This window comes from Elephantulus edwardii, unplaced genomic scaffold (genome assembly GCF_000299155.1).
Source record: "Elephantulus edwardii isolate Elephantulus edwardi_28Jun2011 unplaced genomic scaffold, EleEdw1.0 scaffold00138, whole genome shotgun sequence".
NCBI lineage: Eukaryota > Metazoa > Chordata > Mammalia > Macroscelidea > Macroscelididae > Elephantulus > Elephantulus edwardii.
In genome coordinates this window covers 3,687,742-3,709,345 of record NW_006399888.1, presented here as the reverse complement: position 1 = coordinate 3,709,345, position 21,604 = coordinate 3,687,742, and the positions used below count along the sequence as shown (strand labels likewise).

Genomic DNA, 21,604 nt, shown 5'->3' with positions numbered 1-21,604 from the left:
ATATATAAAAGGTTCTTACAAATCGATAGAAAAAGCCAACGTTTGCTTTTAAAGAAAGCAAAGATGTAAACAAAACTGTTCATACAAATGGTATGAATTTTTGTATGTTGGCAAAGACCACATAGTTTCTCACACTATCTTAACAGGAGTGTGGAAAAACAGGTTTTCTCAAAACAGTGTTTGTAGGTCAAAGTACAAATGAACCTAGCCACTAAGGAAGGCAATATATCAAAATTACAGTCCTTAGCTGCTAAAATTACAGTACCTTTGACCCACCAAATGCACTCCACTAGGTATTCATACCACATTTATGCACAGAATCTGCTGTGTATTCACACAAGGATAGTTGAAAAGATTGGAAACTACCTAAATGTCGGTCAATAAAAAGCTAGTTAATTACATGATGGTATACAGAGTGTTGTTGCTGAAAACAATGAATCCATTCTCTTGATTTGGAATATAACAAGGCCAATTATTATAGAGGGCAAGGGTAGGAGGAAGCAAAGTACAAAAGAGACCATAGAGAAACTATCTACCACCGCTAGTAAGAAAGGGAGGGCAACTTGCTTTTTATTGTACACTTGTTTGTTCTTTTGCTTTCAAAGTTAATCCAGTCATTGTGTATTCTTTTAGAACCTTTTACATATATTTCAAAGGTATATCTTTTTAAAACATTTTTTAAATTCTGATACTTCACAGCATTTTAAAATATTAGAAGAGAAACAGCACATTACTTTTCGTTTAAAAAGCCTGGTTATAATACTGATTATAAACCATGTAATTTTCTCTTATGTCTTTTGAACTGGGCTTCTTGATTATGTATGTGTTTTGCATGAGCATAATTAAATATTCTGGAATTCTCTTTCTTCTTTGTATTGCACATAATTTTAAATGGTCTAGCTGCCAGGAAATTAAAAGACGAATTGCATTGGGGAAGTATTCTGTCAGAGATCTCTCCAAAGTACTGAAGAGCAATGATGTCAGTCTGGAGATTAAGGTGTACCTGATCCAGGCCATAGTCTTTGCCATTACTTGCTATGAGTCAGAAAGCTGGAAAATGACTAGGGATCATAGAAGGAGAATTGATGCCTTTGAGCTGTGATGCTGGAGAAGAGTTTTAAATATACCATGGACTGCTAGGAGAACAAATAGGTTCGTCCTGGAGAAGAGGGTGAGACCAGACTGCTCCTTAGAGGCAAGGACTCTGAAGCTTCATCTGAAATATTTTAGACATGTTGCAAGGTGGGACCAGTCCTTGGAGAGGGACATCATGCTTCGGAGGGTGGAGGGAGAGTGCAAGAGAAGAAGACGCTTAATTAGATGGATTGATTCAGTGAATGGGGGCAGGTGTGTCAGAGACAATGAGATTGGCACAGGATAGAGCAGGATTTAGGGCTGTTGTACATAGGGTTGCTATGAGTCGCAGGCGACTCGACGGCACATAACAACAACAACAAATATGGTCTGCACAATTGAATGCCTTTGCACAGTCAATAAAACGCAAGTAAACATCTTTCTAAAATTCTCTGTGTTCAGCTAAGATTGCCCTGGCAGTTCCCTGATGTACTTTAACAATCTCCAGGAAGATTTTACCTGCAATTGATATTATTCTATAATTTCTGCCATCTATTGGAGCATCTCTTTTTTAATGAATCTTTTCTAGTTGGCCAGGTAGCTGTCATCCAAATTTCTTGGCATAGACAAGTGAGAACATCCAGAGCACATCTGTTTGCTGAAACAACTCACTAGGCATTTTGTCAATTACTAGAACCTTATTGTTGGCCAAAACCTTACATCTTGGACTTCTGCTTTCAGAACCATTCTTTCTTTTTTAAAATAAAAATTTTAGTTTATATTGATTTACTTACAAAATTTGTATACAGTGTTTTTCACACCAAATCTTTCCCACTTCCTTTACTCATTCCTTTCTCTACTCATCAAATTGTGTTTACTCCCCACCCCCTGACCCTCCTACCCCCTCTGCTCCCAACCTGCCCCCTTTTGATCCTCATACACATTTAATAGTTATCTTTCTAGTTCTACAATAACGATCTTATACAAGTATTTGTCTTTATGGGACTGAGTTAGCTTAGCATAATGCTCTCCAGTCCCTAACAAATTACGTTGTGATTTTCAAAATCATTGCACCTACTACGGTATTCCATTGTGTGAATGTATCCTCATTTCTCAATCTGTTTGATTGTGTTGGACATGTGGGCTGTTTCCATGCTCTTGAAATGGTGAATAAGGCTGCTAGTAAACTGGTGTACAAGTCTCCCTTTGTGTCTCAGTCCTCATTCTCTCAGGTTAGATTCCAAGCAGTGGAATATAGAGGTCATATGGAATTTCTATGTTCAGCTTTTTGAGGAAGCACCAAACTGACTTCCAGAATGATTGGACCACTCTGGATCAGATACTATGACTTCTTGAAGTATTTCAACATTAACTAATTCTTTTTGTTGTTGTTGCTGTTACTCTGACTCTGTATTCCTCTCATCTTCTGATGCTTGCTGCATCTTTCACTCTTTTGTTTATAGAATCTTTCCATACTGCAACTCAAGGCTTAATTTTTATCTCAGTTCTTTCAGCTTGAGACATGTCAAGTATGTTCTTCCCTTTTGGTTTTCCGACTTCAGGTCTCTTCCTATTTGATTGTAAGTTCAAAAGGAAAGCGAAGCTCGTGCTACTCAACTCAGAAGAGTCTTACTTCTGTAATACACAGAACGTTGCACTACAAACTGGAAGGTTAGGAGTTTGGATCCGCCAGCTGTTTGGATTCGGTTGTTTCTCCTTTCACTCAGAATAAAGATGGGCCATCTTCTCCTGAGATAAATCTGTCCCTTGGAAATCCATTGGAAGCTCACTGTGAGTCAGAATCGAATCAACAGCAGCGAGCTCAGTGGTTTTGGAATCAACTCATGATGATCTGTTGCAGCGCCCTGCGCGTCCTTTGATTCCTTCTCTATGTTTCATCATCATCATCATCATCATCATCATTATTATTAATTATTTTCTTAAAAGGTTTAACTTCCCAGTAGTATCTGAAGATATAATTGTTTGGCAAAGTAGGTCAACGAAAGAGAGGAATACCTGCCTCATTACTGGCCACTCAGAGTACCATTTCTACTGCCTGGGTTTTGTACTCATAAACATTTTCTAGTGGAAAAACATAGTGACTACCAAATGAGGCATTCTTTGAGGATATGCTGAAAATATTTTGGGGAAAGAGTTTTCATTTGGAAACAGAACAAGGTGGACGATGAGAAGGTAGACATATGTCTTTCCGTTTCTTGTCCTTAAGCTTACTGAGTCTGATTAAAAGAATCGCAGTCTCCTCCTGTGGGATTTAGTGCCTCTGGAAACTCACTAGAGGGTCAGTTGGTTCCAACTCAATGGTGCGTAACAACAAAAAGCATGCCGGGAAATGTAAAGAGAGCAAACAGGTCTACCCTGGAGAAAGAAAAACTGGAGTGCTGTTTGGAGGCAAGGATGTGGTAGAATTCCTTCTTACACACTTTGGACGTGTTGTAAGGAGAGGTCAGCCCTTGTAGAACAGGTAGCTTGGACAGGTCAGTGCAAGAGAAGACGACCTTTGATGAGATGGATTGACACAGTCACTGTGCAGTGGAGTCAGGTGTGTCACGGATGGTGAGGCTGGCTCAAGACAGTACGGGATTCAGAGCCATTGTTGCAATGAGTTGACTTGATGACACTTAACAACATTAATTGTAAGTCTGTTTTCTGCCTTAATTACACTATGGTCTCTTACACACACACACACACACACACACACACACAAGTCTTAGGATGGTGCCAATTAGAATATCCCAGAATTTTTGTCCATGGAATGTAACCCTAACCTCCCACATGCACCTGTTTGTGTCTACAGTATGATGCTGTCCGGATAAACCAACTCTATGAGCAAGCCAGGTGGTCCATTCTCTTGGAAGAAATCGACTGTACAGAAGAAGAGATGTTGATCTTTGCCGCATTACAGGTACAGAAAGGCAGTCTTTTCTCTGGTAAGAGATGAGACAGTGCATTTTAATTAACATTTTTTTATTTTCTACTCTTTCTTTGATTAAGAAGTGAAAACGAAGGCAGCCTGTTTCAATTTAAAATGTTTGTCTTCATCCACATATGATAAGATATAAGACTTCTAGCCCTGCTTTCTTCCTAATGACACACACAAGCAGTATGGGGAAGAATACCGCTTCCACATAACTAACCATCAGTCTGGTGACTTAGTGGTAAGGAGTTGCCTTGCCAGCCTAAAGGCACATGGTTTGAATCCACTAACTGCTCCTTGGGAGAAAGATGGGAAGTCTCCAGCCATGCGATTCACTGCCTCTGAAGACTCACTGAAAGGTCGTCCATGAGTCAGTTCCAACTCAATGGTACATAATAACAAAACAACAACCATAAATCTTAGAATGACACCAATTAGAGTATCATTTTCCATACATATTTTAAGAGATGTGCCTTCCTCTCAAAGAGGAAGAAAGGGCTGAGGGGTTTATTTGTGTTTGTAACGTCTCTATAACTTGTGTTTTCATCTTAGTATCACATCAGCAAACTGTCATTGTCAACTGACATCCAGGATTTCACAAATGAGTCTGAGGTTGATGAAGTGGAAGCAGCTCTTTCTAATCTGGAAGTCACCCTCGAAGGTGGAAAAGCAGACAGCGCTTTGGTGTGGATTTCTCTGATAATTCGTAATGGTGGTGGTGGTCAGCTTGACTGGCAAATAGGGATGAACTAGGGGCGCCTTTTCTTTGTCTTCTTTTTTTTTTTTTTTTGCTTTAAAATATTGTAAGACAATATTTTATCTGATTCTGGAAAAGAAAAAAAAAATTCTCTTCTTCTGATCAAAACTTAGACCTAGTGAGAACCAAGTTTTTTGTTTGGTTTTTTTTTTCTTTTTTTAATTATTAATCCATTTTAATGAAAATTTACAGAGATTTTGGATTTCCATTCATTCATTGTTGCACTTTTCTCCCTGCCCACCCCTCCCCTCCAGTTTGTTCTTCTCCTTGAAAAGTAAAAGAAAAATTCTTTTATTCTTTTACAATCCCTTCCCCCAAGTCCACTCCACTTTACAGCCTTTCGAGAACTAAGTTTTATCAGCCAAACTCTGTAAGGGACTATTCAACCAAATAAGTTCTTACCAAGTCACTGTCAATTAATGATGCATTTCATTACTTTAAATAGAAAATTTGTGTTGCATAAAAGCGAATAGTTAACACAAATGCCACTATTCCGAGCCCTGTCTTACATTTATAGCAGATGGGGGTCTCATGACAAAAGAGTTGTATTTTTTCATGTCTTTAACTGAGTAGCTACAACACAGCAGGACAATAATGCTTCTTTAGAATAAATTAAATCTCCCTTCCTCTCTCCCTGGATATTTTTCTATGATGGTCAACAGTAGACTTTTCAGTTTGAAAACAAGCCCCAACATATATTTCAAAATGAACTATGAACTACATTTCTTTTGCAGGTTTAATCAGTGAATTAGATGTAGCTACTCTCATGGGGAAAACTGTAAAATACTTTGTCTATAAAAGTAGTTGTTTCTTACTCAAAGCTTTAACTTAAATGGTGTGTACAGGAGTACACAAAGGAGTGTACAAGGTCAATGTCCTAAACTGTTTTGGTTTCTTTCATTTTTTAAGATCCGTGACTAAATAAACTAGACAACCGTGGGCTTAATGGGTCCAGCTTCACAAATGTAGAGCTGAATGGTCAGCCAGGTCACCACTCAAGCCAAGAAATAGAACTTGGCCAGCCCCCCAGAAGCCCACGGACCCCACACCCAAGCCTTCTCCTTTCTCCTTAAGGTCATAGAATTAAATGTGGCTAATGAGACAAAGGAATTGATTTGTTTTCCTTTTCTTTAATCAATTTGAATTGAAATCGCTACATTTGAGTAGGAGCTACTGAATTGGACAGTGCAGATATAAAATATCAGTACCATCTCTAAAACGACTGCTCATGAAATATTATTTGGGTTTTCCCCCCTTAGGAGGACATTACTGATATCCCTAAGCTTGCAGATAATCTCAAGTTACATAGGTAAGTAGCCCTAGAGGACCCGTCAGAGCTGGGCACGGCCTCTGGGTTGGCAGAACAGCTCACTGTGCTCACAGCCACCGAGCTCCATCCTGTGTGATTTACAGCCTCCCAGACCCATTGGAGGCTGGGCTGTGCATTGGTCCCAACTCGCCAGCAGTGAGAACCCTAAAGGGGTGGAGGGACCACCTCTAACAAAGTCTAACGCATGCAGGGGCTGAGGGTGTAAGCAACACATCAGTTGTGCAGCTTCATGGTTCACTGGCTTTGGTTTCAAGCAGCTTGGTCGCAAAAGTACACACTAGCCTTGAGTCATATTGTCACACCTTGAGCCTCAGTTTTTTAATCTGTACAATGAGCATATGCTTCCTTTAGGTTTATTGGGAAGATTAAGTAAGGTGATATACACAAAACACTTAACATGGTCCCTGGCTCATTGTACACGCTCAACAAACAGTGGTTTATGATTGGCATCCTCAATAACGAATGTATTAAGACTGGAGTACAGGCTAGAAATTGAGGTGCAGCTGAGAGGTTCAGGACTCTGACACCATTTGAAGGCCGTTTCATAGTTTCAAAATCAGTCATAGCTAGAGCTTTGATCGTCCGGAGCATTGCTGCCATATTTTATTTCCTTTTACTCATATAAGTGCTTCCGATAAGCCTTCTAGTCACTTCAAATTGATCTGAAACTTTCAAAAGGCTGAGCAATTTTTTTTCCTTGGAAATAAGGGGCCGCCACATTTAATGGCAAAGCCAAGGTGTCCTGGCAGCAAGACAGTAAGACTTCTTTGAAGTCCTATCAGTTACTCTGTCACTTTATGATTTGTTGACTTTTCTCAACAAACCGAAACTTGGCCGAAGGTAACTGCTTTCAAAAGAAACACCGGTCACTTTTGATAAAGACAAGGGAAGACTTGGAAAGAATGAACAATGGATGAGGTACAAATAAGAAACAAGTGTCTGACGGTAACATATCTGTCACTAAGTTTCAGCAAGCTTTGGGGTTTTTTTGTTTGTTTGTTTGTTTGGGGGTGTTTTTTGTTTATTTTTTAGGATTGTTGCTATTGTTTGTTTCTCCTTGGTTGATTGGCTTTGGGTTGTTTTTTTTTTTTCTTAAATAATAGGGTCATAATTTAGCTTCTGTGACATAAAAATAATAGCAATCTCAAATTAGTTATGTTGTAATTGGAGCCATGAGAAGCGGAATGTAACAATTTGAATCTGCAACTATATCTTTCTGAAATATTAATAATTGTTATATCAAGAAATTAGACTACCATGTTATCCATAAACAGAAGATCTAGCTTTTCTTTTTTTTTAAGTTTTCTTATTTTGTGTGCGTACAGTCAAATCAGATCTCACTGGTACAAGAGGAGATTGCCCCTCCTTCTCCAGCAGAGCATCTGGTGGATTCGAACCGCATACCTCTGGGATTGCAGTGCAGCTTCTTGCCACTAAGCCACCAGAGCTCCCTAAGATCTAGCTTTTCATGAACAAAAGTATGGCAGCCTCGTCGCTGTAGATGCTTTTGATGAAGGAAGGAGTGTCAACCCCAACGTCCATGTCAGCCGTCTGCTACTGTGAACTATCACGGGCTTTGGTGTGAGTGTTATACTCAGATTCACAAAGTTATCCTTGCACATGGACACTTCCTCTAGAGGTCTGGAGATGTGAAATTTAACATGTGGGCCCCTGTGTTCTAAATCTATGCTTTAACCTCTATGTCCCATATCAAAATGGTGGCTTGGTGCTAAGAAGTCACACTGCCAACCCAAAGGCACATGGTTCGAATCAACTAGGAGCTCCATGAGGGACTTCTGGTGGCCTAGCTGCAAGAAGCAATGCTACAGTCCTGAAGGCACACAGTTTGGGGTCTCCAGCTGCCCCACGGGAGAAAGTTGGGCAGTCTCCTCCCATGCAATTAGTTGCTTCTGAAAACCCACCTGAGGGTCAGCTTTACACTCGGTATTTTACGCATGCTGACTTAGTTCTGACTTGACATAACAACAGCTCATGGAAAACTCATTTTTTAACTTCAGAGCCGTTTTCATTTTCACAATAGAGTAGATGGTACACAAGGGCCTCTAGAGAAACTGAATTTGCTTGAAATTTCCAACATCTTCTGTATTTCCAGATGACTGCTTAAATGCTTATTGTTTTCTAATTTGCAGGCCCAAGAAGCTAATATTAAAAGCTTTCAAACAATACTGGTTCGTCTTTAAGGACACATCTATAGCCTACTTTAAAAATAAAGAGCTTGAACAAGGAGAACCAGTAGAAAAACTGAATCTTAGAGGTAAGTGTCACTGTGTCAGTCCATCTCACTGAGGGTCTTCCTCTTTTTTTGCTGACCCCCCACCTTCCCATCATGATGTCCCTTTCCTGGGTCCCCAAAGAATAGCCTCTCTGAACAACATACCCCAAAGGATGTGAGGCGAAGCATCACCATCTTCGCCTCCAGGGAGCATTCTGACTGCACTTTTTCCAGGACATACTTGTTTGTTTTTTTTGGCAGTCTGTGGAGATGTGCCCAACGCCAGCACCACAATTCAAAAGCACCCATTCTTCTGTCATCTTTAATCATTGTTCAGCTCTCAGTAAGTGACTGAAAAGTGACTGAACAGTGTGGGTCAGGTGCACCTTAGTCTTCAAACTTAACATATTGCTCCTCAGTAATTTGGAGGAATACTCTGGGCACGTGGTCAGGAGATACCGGTCCTCGGAGAAGGACATCATGCTCGGAAGGGTAGAGGGACAGCACCGGAAATGAAGACCCCCCCCCCAATAAGATGGATTGATCCAGTGACTGGGGCAGTGGGAGTTGGTGTGTTGGAATTAGTGAGACTGGCTTAGGACAGGGCAGGGTTCAGAACTGCTGTACATAGGATCTCTGTGGGTCACAGGTGACTTGATGGCACATAACACCAATAACTCTCTATTAATAAAACTGTTTCATCAACCAGTTCAATCAAGTCCCTTATCATGGTGGCAAAGAATTCCGTGTCGGAATCAGTGAGACTGACTCAGGACATGACAGGCTTCAGAGCTGTTGTCCATCGAGCCTCTATGAGTCACAGGCAACTCGACAGCGCATAACAACAACAAAAGTTCCTATAAGTTAGGTTAGCTAATATCTAACATTTTAATTGAAGAAAATCATCAAAGAAAAAAAATTTTTTCCATACCTGTTTTAATTGTTTGTAAACCAAAAGCCTCTTTCTGTTGAGTCCGTTGTGGTGCGTGGTGACTCTGTAGGGCAGAGAACTGTCCCCTGGGTTTCCACAGTTGTGATCTTTGTAGATGTAAACTGCCACATTTTACTCCCGTTCTGGAGCGACTGGTGTATTTGAATCAACAACCTTTCAGTCAGCAGCCGATTGCTTAACTGGTCCATCGCCAGGGTTCCTTCTGTCTCGTAAGCCTTGCTAACTGATGGCATCAGCTTGTTCCTCCATTTTCCTGAGAGGCTTATGTTCAAAGTTCGCATTTTAGATGCACAACCTGTATGTGTATAAAAGGCCTCATTTCTGCCCCTGCTTTCGGTCATTCAGGCTGTGAAGTTGTGCCTGACGTGAACGTGGCGGGGAGAAAATTTGGAATCAAGTTACTAATCCCTGTAGCTGATGGAATGAATGAAGTGTATCTGAGATGTGACCACGTAAGTAAAACAACAAAATTGTTACATCACTTCGCCCTTTCTTAAGTTCAAGGGCAAAGCACATGGCGTGTTTTCTCAAAGCAGAGCACTCCTGTATCACTCAGCTATTGCTTTGTAAAACCACCTACAAAGTCACAACTCCATGTAATCATAACCCTGTGTTTCTAAAACGTCTACAGGTGGCTCGGGGTTGAATTTGAATGGCTCGGACTACAGTATTTTTGCACAAATAATGTGCACCTCCTACATTTGTTTACCATTTCTGACCTTCCCCAGGAAGTATTTTCATAAATACTGTTAATACTGCTGTGCCTTTTATTTATTTCATCGAGTCAAGCACGACTCATCACGACCCTATGAACAAAAGGCCTGAAGCCTTTGTATAACTATCGTCATTTATCAAAGTTCATAGAGTTTCCAGAGGCATATTGTTTAGGAAGTGGATACCACTCCTGCTTCCATGTATATGTATATGGAGGTGGGGGGTATACTGGTTTATTTGCAAAGTTCATGTATATTGTTTTTCACAACGGAACTTTCCCATTTGCTTCACCCACCCCTCCCTCCACTCGTCAAATTTTGAGACCCTACGATTGACTACTCCTTCCCCCGCCCATCCTCATCCCTCTGCTCCCCTTCACCTCCCACCCACTGAATCCTCATACTTGTTCTACAATAATGGTCTTATACTGTATTTGTCCTTATGGACTGAGTTAGTTCACTCAGCATAATGCTCTCCAGGCCCTCCCAAGTTAAGTAATAAATTAAGAAATCATTGTTCTTGCATGCTGTGTAGTATTCCATTGTGTGAATGTAGCATAATTTCTCAATCCATTCTATTGTGGTTGGGCATTTGAGCTGCTTCCATGTTCTTGTGATGGTGAATAACATTACTGTGAACATTGGTGTAAAAGTCTCTGTAATCAAAACCACAATGAGATACCGTCTCACCCCAGAGTTTAACAAGAAAGCAAGTAATAAATGTTGGAGTGGATGGAGCAAGATAGGAACTCTTATATGTTGTTGGTGGGATTGTAAAATGGTACACCCACTCTGGAAAGCAGTTTGGCATTTCCTCAAAAAGCTGAACACAGAAATTCTATATGACCCAGCTATTTCACTGCTTGAAATATACCCCTAGAAAATGAGCACTGAGACCTTTCTTTAAAAAAAAAAACAAACAAACCTGTTACTGTTCGGTCAGCAGCTAATTCTGCCTCAAGCCATGGGTTTGGTGAGATTCTGGCCTCATGTCTGCATCATGTGTATTTTTTCTGGGTCCTAGGCCTCATAAGACTCCTTCTTGTTCTTGTTGTTGTTAGATGCCTTTGAGCACAACTCATATCAACTCCTATAACACACCTGAGCCCTGACTTACCCCGTGGCTTCCTCACAATCAGTGACACATTTGAGGTCATTGCTGCAGTCATTGTGTCAATCCGCCTGATAGAGGGTCTTCCTCTCCTTTGCCAACCCCCCCACCCCCCACCACCTTTACAAGCATGATGTCCTTCTTCAGAGAACAGCCTTTCCTAGCAACATGCCCAAAGTCTTAAGATTTGGGTTTAAACTTGTTGTTATTGTTGTTATGTGCCATCGAGTCGCCTGCAACTCATAGCGACCCTATGTACAACAGCCCTAAACTCCGCTCTGTCCTGTGCCAATCGCACTGTCTCTGACACTCCCATCCCAATTATCCCAGTCACTGAATCAATCCACCTCATAGAGGGCCTTCCTCTCCTGCACTGTCCCTCCACCCTCCCAAGCATGATGTCCCTCTCCAAGGACCAGTCCCTCCTTACAACATGTCCAAAGTATGTTAGATGGAGCCTCAGAATCCTTGCCTCCAGGGAGCCGCCCAGTTTAACCCTTTCCAGGACAAATCTGTTTGTTTTCCTAGCAGTCCATGGTATTCTCAGTACTCTTCTCCAGCACCACAGCTCAAAGGCATCAATTCTCTTTCTAAAAAAAAAAAAATTCTCTTTCTATCCTCCTTGGTCATTGTCCAACTCTCTGATGCATAACAGGTGATTGCGAAGACCATGGCCTGTATCAGACGCACCTTAGTCTCCAAAGAGACACCATTGCTCTTCAGCACTTTGGAGAGGTCTCTAACAGCAGACTTTCCCATTGCAGTGCGCCTTTTAATTTCCTGGCTGCTGGTGCCAAGACTGTTGACTATGGAGCCAAGCAAACTAAAGCTGTGTACAATCTCAATCTCTTCACCATCCATCCTGATGCTGCCAATTGGTCAATTCCTACCAGAATCTTATTGGCTAATGCAAGTCACATGGCTGGGCTAAAAATCAGAATGATGCAGTAGCTCTCACTCACTGCCAACTCGTGGCTGACCCACCAGCAGATTTTCGAGAGGCCGTACATCGCAGAGGAGGAGATTGCATAGTTTCCTCCAGAGGCACTGCTGGTGTGTTCGAACCTCCGGAGAGCTATTGCCTTTGGCTTAGCAGTGCGTCTCCCTGTGAACACACCACCAGAACTCCCTATGTTGACTCTAGCGTGAGGGCATGTAAAGCTACAAGGCAAAGGCCACATGAGGGTGAAGGCTGGCACTAATCCAGTGGTCCACAACTACCATCACTTTTCTGTTGCTGAAGAATTCTTCTCTTCAGCTGCATCCGTTCTCCTTCACTCCCTGAGGCCCAAAGTAAACATGTCACTGGATATCCATGGTTCTTGGTTTTGGTGAAACATTCTTCTAGGTCGTGTAATCCTGGTATGTCCACTTGCTGTACAGAGGTAACTCGTGGTTGCTGTGAAGCCAAACACTGTGACACTGATGAGTCAAATGCGAGAATGGTTACCCATCGTGGACAGTGTTTAATGACGCTCCCCCATTAAAACAAGCTTGGAAGCAGGAGTGGCATCCACTTCCACAACAGCTTGCCTCGAGAAACCCTATAAACCTGGAGAAAGGACGAAAGTTATACAGATGTCCAAGTCTTTTGTTCATAGGGTTACTATGAGTCACCTCCGACTCGACGGCACTTAACAACAACAGATAGCTATCCATGGTCCTGCCACCTGCTGCCAGGAAGATCCATCTTGGAGACCAGTTGGAGTGGAAGCAGAAGTTTTATTATATCCTCGTATTTAAGAAACAAGGGATAAGCATTTCCCAGCTCCGTCTTCACTTTGGAGACTCCAGGGTCCTTACGCCGGGAGGGGCTGGGATAGAGAAGTGTGAGAAGGTTTTACAGTAGCTTCTTTTGCCCATGTGTTTTGACTGGTGTCTCAGACTGGCTGGGCTGGTCTTAATGTTCTAGAGATAGCTGACACTATTCACAAAAGGGGGCTAAGTCCTAGGTACAGCTTACAGGAACAGACAGCAGAAGGTAGCAAAGGGCTTTTTAAGTTTGAGAGCTCTGTTCTACTCAGAAAAGCTCTTTCTCTTTGTTTCCTTAAGATAAAACAAACAAAAAAAAGTTAGTCTGAAGGGGAAGAGAGAAAAAAGGAAAAGGAGGAAAATGTTAGTGTTACATTAGTACGAGACGATTCTTTTATCCACTAGTTGCAAAAGAGAGTTATTGTTGGCAAGAAGTTACACTGCAATCACAGAAGTACACAGTTCAAATCCACAAGATGTTCTGCTGGAGAAGGAAGGACAATCTCCTCCTGTGTCACTCAGATCTGATGTGACGGTACACACACACACACACACACACACACACACACACACACACACAAATAAAGTAAAATAAAAAAGAGTTATTGCTAATAGTCTAACATGTTAATGTTCTGTTGCAAGCACGGACATTGAGAGCATTAGAAGCCACCACTGAGGCGAGCTCTGGTGGCCTAGTGGCAAGAAGCTGCACTGCAATGCAAGAGGTGAATGGTTCAAATCCACCAGATGCTCTGCTGGAGAAGCAGAAACAATCTCCTCCTGTACCAGTCAGATCTGATTTGATGGTACACACAAAAAAAAATAATAAAGTTTTAAAAAAAATGTAAAAAAAGAAGAAGCCACCACTGAATGGTTCGGAGCCCAGCGATGGTCCTGATTCCTGCCCAGGGCATCACTCCTTTACTAAGGTTCATCTAGAGTAAGATGGGCAATCAGTTCATGACTGCTTCTGTCATGTGAACATGGAGATACGCATCAAGAAGGCCCCCTGGTAGTTTGTGTTTGCACTTGTCCATTCTCCACGAGACTCTTTGTGTCCCTGGTTCATCTTTAAATTCAAAATACAGGAAGTATCAAAGCCAGCAATCCTCTCCTCTAGCTTCTTGTTGTTAGACGCCATCAAGTTGACTGCAACTCACAGAGGCCCGGTGAACAACAGATCTGCACCCAGGCCTCTCTCTCCTGCGCCATCCTCACCATCTCTGACACACTCGCGCCATTGTTACAGTCACTGTGACAGTCCGTCTTGAAGAGGGTCTGCCTCTGACCCCCCACCTTTCCCAGCAGGATGTCTTTTTCCAAGGGCTAGCCCCTTCCAGCAACAAGCCCACACGGTGTGAGATGAAGTTTCACTATCTTTGCCTCTAAAAGCACCCCTGCTTCCACCTTTTCTAAGACAGATTTGTTCTTGTGATTTCCATAAGACATTCAATCTCCTTTGCGAGCACCAAAATTGAAAGGCATCAATTCTTCTATATCCTTATTCATTTTCCAACTTGCAGATGCATAGGAAGTAGTTGAAAGTACCGTGGCTTGGTTCAGGCAGACCTTAATCTTTAAACTGACATCTTTGCTCAACATAGGGCCCAAAAGCTATTGTTGAGGGTTAAATTAGCTGGCCAATATCCATTCAGTAGGCACACAGCTTAACATCTTTGTGCAAAGATGGAAGGTGGTGGCTCTTAATTGCAATAGAGACCAAGCCCAAGTCCTGCTGGGTTCCCAACGGGTGACTTTGCACTTGAACTTGCTTCTCCATCCTCTGATGTTGCAGGAAAATCAATATGCCCGATGGATGGCTGCCTGCATGTTGGCATCCAAGGGTAAAACCATGGCCGACAGCTCCTACCAGCCAGAGGTACTGAGCATCCTTTCATTTCTAAGAATGAAGAATCGGAGCCCGGCGTCTCCAACAACTTCCAGCGCAGAGAACATGGACATGAACCCAGAGTGTTTTGTATCTCCTCGGTGTGCAAAAAAGCACAAATCAAAACAGGTGCCGGTTATCTCCTTGGGGTGGTTGAGTGTGGTGAATGTTTTATGTGCTGAGATCAGATGAAAAGTCCCCTTGTTTAAGGCTTTGTCTTGAAAAAATCAGCTGGTAAGGAAATTTGCATATGGACTGAATATTAGATGATAAAGAGAAATTATTGCTCGTTTATTTCTAGAAGTAACTGGACTATCAAGTGGACATACTGACATTCCAAGGTTGAATTTAGAAATATAATTATTTGGTCCCCACAAATAGAAGATCAGACATAGCTTTTGTTAAGAATGATTTAGGAGCCCCTGGGTGGCGCAGTGGGTAAGCACTTGGCTACTGACTGAAAGGTTGGCTGTTCAAAACCACACGGAGGCACCTCGGGTAAAAGGCCTGGAGATCTACTTTCAAAAGGTCACAGCCATGAAAAGCCTGCAGAGCAGATATCTAGCCAGTAACACATGGATGGCCATGAGGTAGAAGCAACATAACACCAGTTGAGAGTAGGTTCCCAGTAGAACGTTCAGCTGTCTAACTGGGTGTTTCACACTTGGATTAATTCATGCTTCCTCTCTCTCTTTCTCTCTTTCGTTGCTCTCTCTCTCTCTCTCTCCTGTCATCTCTCTCTCTCCTGTCGCTCTCTCTTTTTCTGTCTGTCTCTCTCTCCTCGCACTCGCTCTCTCTGTGTCTCTGTCTCTCTTTCTCGCTCCTTTTGCTCGCTCTTTCCTCTCCCTCTTTCTCTCTCTCTTTCCTCTTGCGCTCACTCTCTCCTTTCACTCTCTCCTCTCCCTCTTTCTCCCTCTCTTTCCTCTTGCTCTCTCCCTGTCTCTGTCTGTCTCTCTCTCATTGCTGTTGAGCTGGAAGTGACTCGTAGCTGACCCTCCAGTGAGTTGTTGAGTACTGTCTAATCAGAATTGACCCATAGCTGGCTCTCCAGTGGGTTGTGATTGTGTTGAGTACCGTTGGGTCAGAACTGACCCATAGCTGACCCTCCAGTGAGTTTTCACACAGAAGGAGATTGTCCATCTTTCTCCTGAGATGCACTTGGTGAATTCGAACCCCCAGTCTCTGGGCTGGCAGCCCACCTCCTTGCCACCAGAACTCCCTGAACTAATTCAGGTAGAACTATTTCCCATGGGCACCTCCAGAGAGAGGGACCACAGGCCTGTCCATCTGCACACTTCTAAGAGGCTTCTGTGCTAGCTGGTCTTGTTCCTGTCTCTTCCCAATGATGTTTGTGTCTTGTAGGAAAATAAGAAAGAATGAATAGACATGAATTAATTAATTGTCTGTGGAACTATGCACTTTTCTCCTAATTGGGGATCTGGCTTTAATGGGGTGAGCCCAGCATAGTCATTGCTGACTGAGGAGAGTCTGATATCTCACGCTCTGTACTTAGCTGGCAGCCCGGATCCTGGAAGCCCACCAGAATGTGTCCCAGATGCCTCTAGTCGAAGCCAAGCTGCAGTTCATCCAGGCCTGGAGGTCTCTGCCTGAGTTTGGGCTCACTTACTACCTCGTCAGGTAACCGCCCTGTTCACTTGCCCCACTCACATTCTGTTTTGTTTTCAGCAATTTGCCTGGAACCGTCTTTATTCTCAGTCCAGAGAGTAGACCTCTTCTCATAGAATACCGCCGCCTTCCACAAATGTCCCATAAGCTTTGGGAGGTTCATGGAAGTCTCCCATTCCCTCTGTTAGAAGTGCCAACAGCCCTGGAAGCCAGTTAAATGTAAGAGTGAAGCTTTCATAACTTTAAAAAGAGAATCGCTCGTTCCAGATAACTACACGTGCAAGGCAGAAGGAGGTCTTTACTGAGCCTATGAAACCTGTGAGCCTCTGTCCTTGCAGGGACCTCCCTCCCTGTTCCAGCTCCCATTCTGTCTCTAGCAGCATGATTTGCAGGTTTGTTCAGTTTCTAGACAAAAAATTTGCAACAAGCACTGTGCCTTCCTTCTCCTTACCAGCTTTGTGAGATAGAGACCATCGTCTTTGTTGTTGATATTGTTGTTGTTAGGTGCCATTGAGTCAACTATGTTTCATAGCAACCCTGTGGACGACAGATCTGACTTGTGCTATCTTACATCATCCTCACAATCTCCGCCAAGCCCAAGCCCCTTGTCACAGTCACTGCGTCAAGCCATCTTTTTGAAGATCTTCTTATCCTTCACTGACCATGCGCCTTTCTCAGTGTGCTGTCCTCTTCCAAGGACTGGCCTCTCCTGCTAGCATGCCCAAAGTACGTGAGACAAGGTTTCCTTAGCCTCGCCTCTAAGGAGCACGCTGGCTGCACTTCGTCCAAGGCAGATCTGTTGATCCTTTTGCCAATCCAGTGTCTACCCAGTACTCTCCACCAACAAGGCCATTCAAAGATACCGATTATATGATCTTCTTTATTCATGCCCAACTTCCAGATGCAAAGGAAGCAATCGAAACTACCATAGTTTGGGTCAGACCTTAGTCTTCAAACTGACATCCTTGCTCTTTCGCACTTTAAAGAAGTCTTCGACAGCAGATTAGCCCAATGCAGCATGTCTTTTGATTTCTTGATTGCTGAGACCATGGGTGTTGATTGAGAATATAAGTAAATTGAAATTCTTGACAGTTTGCATCTTGTCTCCACCTGTCATGATTTTACCTGTTGATCTTGTTGTAAGAATTTTGGTCTCTGGATATTTTTTTAGTCTCTAAAGGTTCAACGGTAGCCCATCTGGTACTCCCTCCTTCTGTCTCACAGATGAGCACGCTGAGATACAGGAAAATAGCTTATGTGGCCTGTCCAAGTTCAACTTCAAGTCAGGAGCACCAGATTCAGTGCCCTCATACCTCCCCCAGTAAGCATGAAGGCCCCCCAAAAACACATCAGGCAAATGGTTCCCCAAAATATCGTAACAAGCATGCTTGTAAATGGAGTTCAGATTTTGTGATTCAGTATGAAAGATAGGTGTTTAAAGAAAATTAATCTTTAACCTGGAATTAAAGCAAATACTTTCCCCTATCTCATTTTGCAACTTGGGAATTAGAAAATAGATTTGCTTTCAAGAATTAAGTTATAGAAGAGAAACTTTAAATTTTTCCCCCTAGACTTCTCCAAAGATCGTGTTTCTCCTATTCCTTCAAATAAAGAAGTTGATTCTGACCCTCTTTTGTGCACTGAAAAGCTCATTCCATATCTGTCCCCAGTTTTTGTGAGAGAGAAGTTAATCCTTATGCTTTTACCCCCAGGTAAAATAATCAAAGGGCAAAGTTGTATTTGGCACTTGCCTGGGTGCAGGTGCACACATGTGCAAACACGCTCAGCTCTAAGTCTCAAGTCATCTTTGTACATTTCAGCCGGCTAAACTCCGCTTCCAGTCCTCCCTCAACCACGAGCCAGTACGTCCTCCTGCATTTGTTTGTTTGTTTTCATGTGTACATCAAATCGGATCTGACAGGTACAGGAGGAGAATGCCCCTCCTTCTCTAGCAGCGCATCTGGTGGATTTGCCTCCTGCCTTGTTAATCACACGTCCTCCTCCATTATCCCATTGCCCATCCTTCTTAAATGCTTTTGAAATATCAGTATTATCTGTAAGAAATTGCAGGCGAATGAATGGCTGTATCCTAAGAAGAAGTTGTTTCTCTTCATTAATATTACCTTCCCCGCCCCACCCCCCCACCCCCCAGATTTAAAGGAAGCAAGAAAGACGATGTTCTGGGAGTTTCCTATAACAGACTGATTAGAATCGACGCGGCCACTGGGATTCCAATCACGACATGGAGATTCACAAATATGAAACAGTGGAATGTGAACTGGGAAATCCGTCAGGTAAAAAGAAAGATTGTTGGGAGTGGTGGTGTGTTTTCTTTTGTTGTTGTTTGTTTGTTTTTATCTTCAGCATTGAGCATGTACTCAACTCAGTGGCACTTTATGACAAAAACGCATGTCTAAATGAGAGAGGGAGAGGGAGGAAGAGAGAAAGAATGAATATGGGTCAGCAGACCATTTTTAAAGTGTAATGCAGCATTACACCACAAGAGGGCAGAGTGAGAGCAGAGAAGAAGTTGTGCTGCAATGCCAAAGGCAGAAAGTTTGAGACCACCAGCTGCTCCGTGGAAGAAGGAAGAACAATTTACTCCCGTGCGATTAACTGGCTCTGCAAACCCGCCGGAGGGCAGCTATGGGTCAGTTCCAACTCCAACATGCCTCAGGACAAAGAAAGGCAATTCCTCCTGTGATTTACAGCCTCTGAAAATCCTCTGGAGGGTCAATTCTGGGACTGTTGAGTTAACTGACAATGAGTTCCTTTTCTGATGAGTTTTAATGGAGAATGATTTCCCACCTTCCCTTCCCTCCTCCCTCCTTCCTGTTTTTCCTTCCCTGCTTTTCTTTCCTCCCAAATACAGTTGTCTCCAAGGAAGCAGCATCTTTCTCACTGGTTTGGGGTTTTGTTAAAGTTTTTCTTTGTTCTTGTTATTTGAGTGAAAGGTTACAAAGCATATTGGGTTTGGGTTTTGTTTGGTTTGGGGATCCCCCCCTCTGGTCACCCCTACACACCTGGTTCCACAGCGTCAGGTACAGTACACGTCCTTGGCAACGTGTAACCAGAGCCTCCCCCTTCCAGGTGGCCATCGAGTTCGACCAGAACGTCTCCATTGCGTTCACCTGCCTGAGTGCAGATTGCAAGATTGTACACGAGTACATCGGGGGCTACATCTTCTTGTCCACCCGCTCCAAGGACCAGAACGAAACGCTGGACGAGGATCTGTTCCATAAATTGACTGGCGGTCAGGAATGAAGCCTGGCTGGGGGTGGAGGTGGGGGTGGGGGGTCTGCCCAGAGGGCCAGCAGAGAGCACTCCTGCCCAGGCAGTTGGGACTGGACACGAGTGGTGTGTAGACTCACAGATAACATGTGTATACTGCCAGTCCTCCAGAGCCTCACCTCGAATGAATAACCCTATCCCGCGTGTCTCTTGCCTTTGTTTTGGGTCCAGAGAGCTCTGGTAACCTAGTGGGTAAGGAGCTGTGCTTGCAGACCAAAGGCAAAAGGTTCAAATTCACCAGCTGCTCCACAGGAGAAAGATGGGTGGTCTCTTCATAAGCCGCCTGCTGAAGGGGGTCGTCTATTATGAGTCAGTTCCAATCCCAGAGTGTTGAGTTTACTTATTCAGCATGTCTCTTCCCTTTGCTTTGTGCAAAAGTGGTTGAAGAGGCCTCAGTAGTCTTTTCTGTAAAAGGGGAACACGAGAGACACAGTGATAATCCTTCTGATTGCTTTCAATTTTGTTGTTGTTGTGTTTCATCGAAATGGAACCTGTCCATCATTGACCCTCCGATTGAGTTTTCAGAGGCAGCTAATTGCTTGCAAGGGGACTGACCGTTCTTCTTCCGTGGAGCAGCTGGTGGATTTGAACCAAGTGCCTTCAGAATTACAGCACAGCCTCTTGCCACTAGGGCCACCAGGGCTCCAACTACTTAAAAAAAAGGCACCTCATTGCCTTCAAGTTGGCACTGACTCTTAACTGACGCTCTAGGAGATTTTTTTCAGAGGCTGTAAATGGCACAGGAAGATATTGATCTCTCATCTTTCTCCCGCGTCTCGTGGATTCGAACGGCCCACTTTGGGGTTAGCAGTGCACCTCCCACTGACTTGCCATCCAAAGCCCCCAGGATTGCCCTGGGCTCCAGCATTTAGCTATGATTTTGTGGCTTTCAGAGCCCATATGACCTAGTTCAAACTTACTTATGTGCTTGTGTTTTCATTTTTGAGTGAATGGAGAAGACAGAGATTAAAAAAAAAAAAGATAAAAAAAATCCCTTGGAATGAGTACCAATCTTATTCTATAAACTCAGGTATGAAAAGAAGTATCACTGATTAAAGGAACTGCTTCAAGCTGGCATCTTGTTCACCCGGCAGAGGGAGTCTGCTTGTGTGGGGATGGGGGCCATGCACTCCCCTAGGACCAGTGGTCCACCAGGAGTCAGTGTCACCACAGTGGTCCTGGCCATCAGCCCCCCAGGCCACTCCATCTACAACCCTCAGTCCTTTCCTGGGGTCCCTCCATTTGAAGACATGGCTGACACAGGTGCAGAGCAAACGGCTCCTCAGCCCAGACTCAGGCCTGCGGCCTTCTTCCTTCTCGGGAAATTGAGCAGTTCTCTCTAGTCTATACCTAAAAACACTGCCCAACACCACGGGTTCTAGTCACGATTCCACCCCAATCCATGTCTGAGGTTGGGGAGGGATTGGCAGGACGCAGGGCAGGCCCATTCTCAAAGACCACCATGTTCAGTGCCTGACCACTGCCCTCTGGGGTGTTCCCCCTTCACCACTCCCCGTGCTCTTTCTGGGTGTGGTAACATGTTTCCATTACGCCCGCCCTTTCCCCTAAAGGCCTTAATCAAAGAGGCCAATGATGGCCCCTTTGTGCCTCTGGTTTTTGCCGAGTCATCCCTGTCCCAAGGTCATGGATGTGGACCTGTTACAGCTACCTGAATTAGCATTGCCTGTTTGATGAGAGGGCCTGATTTTGAGGAGGAGGCTCAGGGGACAGAGGGACATAGTGGGTGCTGGTTTATTCCGTCTTTCTAAGTGTTTTGTTGCGCGTTTGGAGCCTCGGAACTAGGTCCGCAGGTGGCCTGGCCTGACCCAGAGGAACACATGTCTGCCTGTGGACGTCAGCTCCTGCTGTATTTCCCAGAGGAGCCGTCTGGGAAGACATTTAGCAATTCCACAATTCCAGGAGGCAGCCTTGGCTGGGACCC

At 43.6% G+C, this 21,604-nt stretch overlaps 1 protein-coding gene across 1 annotated transcript in view; it reads left to right on the top strand.

The window, feature by feature from the left end:
• The window catches only part of FERMT1 (fermitin family member 1), a 54,685-nt gene extending 35,047 nt beyond the window's left edge, over positions 1-19,638 (top strand). The window contains exons 6-14 of the mRNA XM_006894236.1: positions 3,890-3,997; positions 4,562-4,693; positions 6,026-6,075; positions 8,247-8,371; positions 9,627-9,733; positions 14,653-14,874; positions 16,259-16,383; positions 18,524-18,665; positions 19,462-19,638. Of these exons, the coding sequence (XP_006894298.1) occupies positions 3,890-3,997; positions 4,562-4,693; positions 6,026-6,075; positions 8,247-8,371; positions 9,627-9,733; positions 14,653-14,874; positions 16,259-16,383; positions 18,524-18,665; positions 19,462-19,635 (1,185 nt within the window). The 3' untranslated portion in view covers positions 19,636-19,638. The remainder of the gene's footprint in view (positions 1-3,889; positions 3,998-4,561; positions 4,694-6,025; positions 6,076-8,246; positions 8,372-9,626; positions 9,734-14,652; positions 14,875-16,258; positions 16,384-18,523; positions 18,666-19,461) is intronic.
• Positions 19,639-21,604: the final 1,966 nt, after the last annotated feature.